The following is a 5,049-nucleotide window of genomic DNA, read 5'->3' on the forward strand; positions in this document are numbered from 1 at the left end:
ATGACGGACCGCAATACATTAATATGGGCGCGGAAATAAATACGCTCCGCATACATACTGCAAACGGAGTATGTGTGAACCTGGCGCCACTGTGAGGAATACTGCAGTGATACAAACAGTGAAACGCGATACTGTTGAATATCAAAGAGATGTTGAAAACAGCGGAGTAGAATTTTTCAGGTTTCTTTGATGAATATAAAGCTCAGAAGAACAAAATTTATCTGAAATAGAAATCTTTTGTAACTATATAAATGCCATAATCACTAAATAAAAGTATTAATTTCTATAACCCTTATAGAACCCCCCCCCCATGGATCATGTGACACTGAAGACTGAAATAATGATGCTGAAAATTTAGATTTGATCACCGGAATAAATTACATTTTGAAATATTCAAATAAAAAGCAATTATTTTAAATAGTAAAAATATCTCACAATATTACTGCTTTTGCTGTCCTTTGGATCAAATAAATGCAGGCTTGGTGAGCAGAAGAAATTTTTTTTAAAACATTTAAAATCTTACTGTTCAAAAACTTTTGACTGGAAGTGAACATATATGTACATAAACGCACATAATGTTTGTTCATTTATTTCTCTGTTTGTTTTTATTTAATGTTATGGCAAAGCTCCGTTTTCATCAGCCGTTACTCCAGTCTTCAATGTCTGGAATTGAAGAAACATATTATTTTTATCCATGTTGAAAATAGATGTTTTTGTTTAATATTTGTTGTGAAAACCGTAATACATTTTTTTTCAGGGTTATTTGAATAAAAACTTCAAACGAACAGCATTTATTTGAAATATAAATCTTTTGAAAGCATGTAAATGTCTTTACTGTGATATTTAATGCACCTCCTCGCTGAAAAAAGTATTAATTTTCCTTACGATATATAGTATCTATCTATTAAATCTAAATATATAATATTCATGATATAAAGTGACATATAATGATGAATGAAGTACACAATAAAGTCTTTCTATAAATACTCTGACTCCTCATCTTTTACACTTTGCCCTCTCTGTCCCTATTTCTTGCTGCTTATTGACGTCTATGTCTCTGTCTCTCTCGATCTCTTAGCACGCAAGCTGGCCCCTAATGAGTTTCCACATAAGCTGTATGTGCAGAACTATACGTCTGCCGTCCCAGGCACCTGCCTCATGCTTCGCAAGTGGCTCTTCACCACAGAAGAAGAGATTCTACTCAATGATAATGAGCTGGCCATCAACTATTGCTTTCATCAGGTCTGCACTGTGTGTGTTTTCAAGCAAATGTGTGCTTGTGGCTAGGCATGGGCCGATTACCTGTTTCAAGGTATACCGCGATTTGAAAATGTCACGGTTTCAAAACCGCTAATATTTTCCGTTATACCGTTCTTGTGTGTAAGACGGCCGAAGGAGCTTCCTCTGGAACTTACGCGATCGGCAACCGGCCGTTTATTGTTTTATTGCAGCCTATCTCTGTTCTGGACTTGCACAAACTGCGTTGCAATGGATATCATTTTCCAAATGTCATTTATGTGAAAATATGAAGTCTGTAAACGCCCGTTAACAGAGGCCAGAGACGCTGAAGACGGATGTAACGTTACAGAGAAAAATACTGTAGCAGGCAGATCACTCACTGTTCATGATGCGGCAGTGTGCTTTTAATCTGTAACTGCTGTATGTTTACTTGTGTCCTTTCTCAGGCTCTGGATGATGTGAAAAAGGGATTCATCAAAGTGGGAGAGAAATCCTACCAGCTCCAAAAGCTCACCGAACAGAGGAAAATGACCATGGTCAGTCAACAAACAATGCAGTTTCACAGATTATAGGAAGTAGTGGAGGTCTGGGGGTTAAAAAAAAAAGAAAACTCAATCATTATTTAATTAACATCATGTCATTCCACACCTGTGCACTGTTATGTTTTCTGTGGAACACAAAAGAAAAGTTTTGAATCATGGAATCCTTTCCAGCTCTCAAATCAAATATCAGATATCACAGATTTGACATCATGAAGTTTGATTGGAACATCTGATTTAAGAGTGAATTATGGTCTGTTTATCTCACACATCTGTTGGATTCAGAAAACTTTAAATACAGACCATGAGTGGTCATGTGGACTACCCTGGTTCCATTGAAAAAAATAACATTGTATGGATTTGGAATTACATTAAAGTGAGTAAATGACTGAATTTTAAAAATGCGTGTTTCCATTTTAATTGCTTTTGTCATCTAGTGCTCTCATAATACATTTAGTGTATACAATTATACATATAGTGTATAATTTTAATACTGCCCACATACTACCCTTCAAAATATGGGATCAGTAATTTTTATTATTAATATTTTGATTCATCATGGATGCATTAAATTGATTTAAAGTGACAGTAAAGGCATTTGTTTTAAAGTATTTCTAATTCAAATAAATTCTGTTCTTTTGAACATGGTTTCCACAAAAATATTAAACAACACAACTTTAACATTCATAATAATAAGAAATGTTAAATCAGCATATTAGAATGATTTCTGAAGGATCACGTAAAATTGAAAACTGGAGTAATGGCTGCTGAAAATTCAGCTTTGTATCACAGGAATAAAATTAATTTTTCAATATATTAATATACAAAACGGTTATTTTAAATGGTAATAATTTTTTACAGTAATGCTGGTTTTACTGTATTTTTTTGTTTTAAATCTTGGTGAGCCTGAGTCTTTTTTCAAAAATATTAAAATATCTCACCAACCCCAAACTTTTGAACAGTAGCGTATTAATAAAATGTATTGGATATCATCATAACATATTGTGCAGTACATCCCTAACCGAAAAGTGATAGAATCTTAATGCAATTGTTTGCTTCTTCCTCTCCAGTATTTAAGTATTCTGAGGACTTGTGAGGGCTACAATGAGATCACTTTCCCACACTGCTCCTGTGACTCGCGTAGGAAAGGTCACGTGGTCACTGCGATAAGCATCCGCCACTTTAAACTCCATGCGTGCACCGAGGATGGCACTCTAGAGGTGAATGTGTTCGCTCCGATGGAGTAAAAAGTTGCTTATTGATTTTATAAATTAGAAAAACAGTTCAGAAGACTTCTAAATGATCTGTCATTACAGAATCAGGTGATAGCTTTTGAATGGTCCGAGATGCAGAGATGGGACACGGATGAAGAGGGAATGGCTTTCTGTTTCGAGTATGCGCGAGGGGAGAAGAAACCTCGCTGGGTCAAAATCTTCACTCCATATGTGAGTCCCATACATCCATGTGATCTTGCATCATGCACAAGACTCTGTTGCCATGAAAGTTTGTCATTGGCATATGTGACCCTGGACCATAAAACCAGTCATTAGTGGCGCGGGTGTATTTGTAGCAATAGCCAACAGTACATTGTATGGGTCAAATTTTTCTATTTATCATTAGGATATTAAGAAAAGATCATGTTCCATCAAGATACTTTGTAAATGTCCTAACGTAAATATAACCAGAACTTAATTGTTGATTAATTATTAGTAATATGCGTTGCTAAGAACTTCATTTGGACAACTTTAAAGGCAATTTTCTTAATATTTAGATTTTTTTGCACCCTCATATTCCAGATTTTCAAATAGTTGTATCTCGGCCAAATATGGTCCTATCTATCCAAACCATACATCAATGGAAAGCTTATTTATACATATAAATCTCAATTTCAAAAAATTGACCCTTATGACTGGTTTTGTGGTCCAGTGTCACATACATATTTGAAGCCTTGCCATTTTAAACATTCATAATTGGACATTTTTAAACACATTGAGCCCTGGCACTAAAAATGCCTTTCCCTTTCCAGTTCAACTACATGCACGAGTGCTTCGAGAGAGTCTTCTGTGAGCTCAAATGGAGAAAAGAGGTGGGTACTTCAGTTCTGAGTGAGAGTCTGCTTGCTCTTCTTGCTCTTATTGATTGATATGTTTTTTCAGGTTGAAGAGGAGGCCACGGACCAGGACAATAAGAACTGCAGTAAAGATGGTATGTGCGGTAAGGTAAGGCTCTGCCTGCCTCCATCTTGTACTGTGGACATTAATGTCTGTGCTCTGAAACCCATCTCTCTTTCACAGAATATCTTCCAACTGTTGAGACACAGAAGGGATGGAGGCACATGAATGAAGAGATCATCTCCTCTTGAATTCTCAAATACACGCACACGTACACTAAAAACTGCATACAGAGACTCAGAAAACATTTCAGACCAGTCCCATATGCTTATCCACTACTGATACACACTTACTGAAATAAGAAGATATGAAGCAGGAAATGACACAAACACAGTACAACTACAAAAGACTTTTTAGAGACTTACGCCATCATTTCACTGGATTGGACAGATTTATGTTGGACGTACTGACCGCCAGCTCGGGACGGGAGAGACGACAACGAAAGACTATAATGCTCCAGTAGACAGACGTGGTGAAGTGATGTCTGATGAACGCACCCTGGTCGTTGACATGGCACCAGCATTGTGACTAATTCATGTCATGTGACTGGTCAGATGCAGACAACTGAGAGACTGAACTGTGCAATTTAAAGACATGGAAACGTTGGCGGTCTGACTAATGCATCATCCTGACACTAACACATGCACCTGCGAGGGCAGAGATGCTCTCTCAGAATGTATCTATAAAAAAAAAAAAAAAAGCAAAAACCATTACTACATTTTCCACTTGGACAATCAGAGTGAGCGAGGGAAAGAGAAAACAAGCCTAGAAACAAGGGCAAGAGAAGACAGATCAATACTTTCCATGCTTTTCCACACTAATTAGTCTCTTACCTCACTATTGCCACTGTGTTGGTAGTAGGTTTGTACAGATTTTCAGCCCTTTAGCTGAACTGAGGTTTTTAATTTAATTTTTTTTTGTGCTCTCATCTGTCTTTTATTCTCCAAAGCAGTATTTGATTGTGTTAGCCATCGCCAGGCCCAGATGGAATTTTTGTGCTGATTTTATTGGAACTTTCTGCTGGTAAAATGTGTTCAATCGATCAATGATGTGATGCTCTTTTTAAAAATCAATTATTTATTCAAAATACATTAAAAAAA

The 5,049-nt window shown here is 36.5% G+C and overlaps 1 protein-coding gene across 2 annotated transcripts in view; it reads left to right on the forward strand.

The window, feature by feature from the left end:
- snx27b (sorting nexin 27b) overlaps window positions 1-4,680 on the forward strand; it is a 16,818-nt gene extending 12,138 nt beyond the window's left edge. Inside the window, exons 7-13 of one of the 2 annotated variants that reach the window (XM_016520646.1) lie at window positions 1,079-1,242; window positions 1,686-1,775; window positions 2,849-2,998; window positions 3,095-3,223; window positions 3,805-3,864; window positions 3,935-3,997; window positions 4,073-4,680. In XM_016520646.1, coding sequence (XP_016376132.1) covers window positions 1,079-1,242; window positions 1,686-1,775; window positions 2,849-2,998; window positions 3,095-3,223; window positions 3,805-3,864; window positions 3,935-3,997; window positions 4,073-4,117 — 701 coding nt within the window. In that variant the 3' untranslated portion in view covers window positions 4,118-4,680. The remainder of the gene's footprint in view (window positions 1-1,078; window positions 1,243-1,685; window positions 1,776-2,848; window positions 2,999-3,094; window positions 3,224-3,804; window positions 3,865-3,934; window positions 3,998-4,072) is intronic. The other variant, XM_016520645.1, reaches the window with a different exon arrangement.
- Window positions 4,681-5,049: the final 369 nt, after the last annotated feature.

Source organism: Sinocyclocheilus rhinocerous, unplaced genomic scaffold, assembly GCF_001515625.1.
Source record: "Sinocyclocheilus rhinocerous isolate Xijiao unplaced genomic scaffold, SAMN03320098_v1.1 scaffold2194, whole genome shotgun sequence".
Classification (NCBI taxonomy): Eukaryota; Metazoa; Chordata; class Actinopteri; order Cypriniformes; family Cyprinidae; genus Sinocyclocheilus; species Sinocyclocheilus rhinocerous.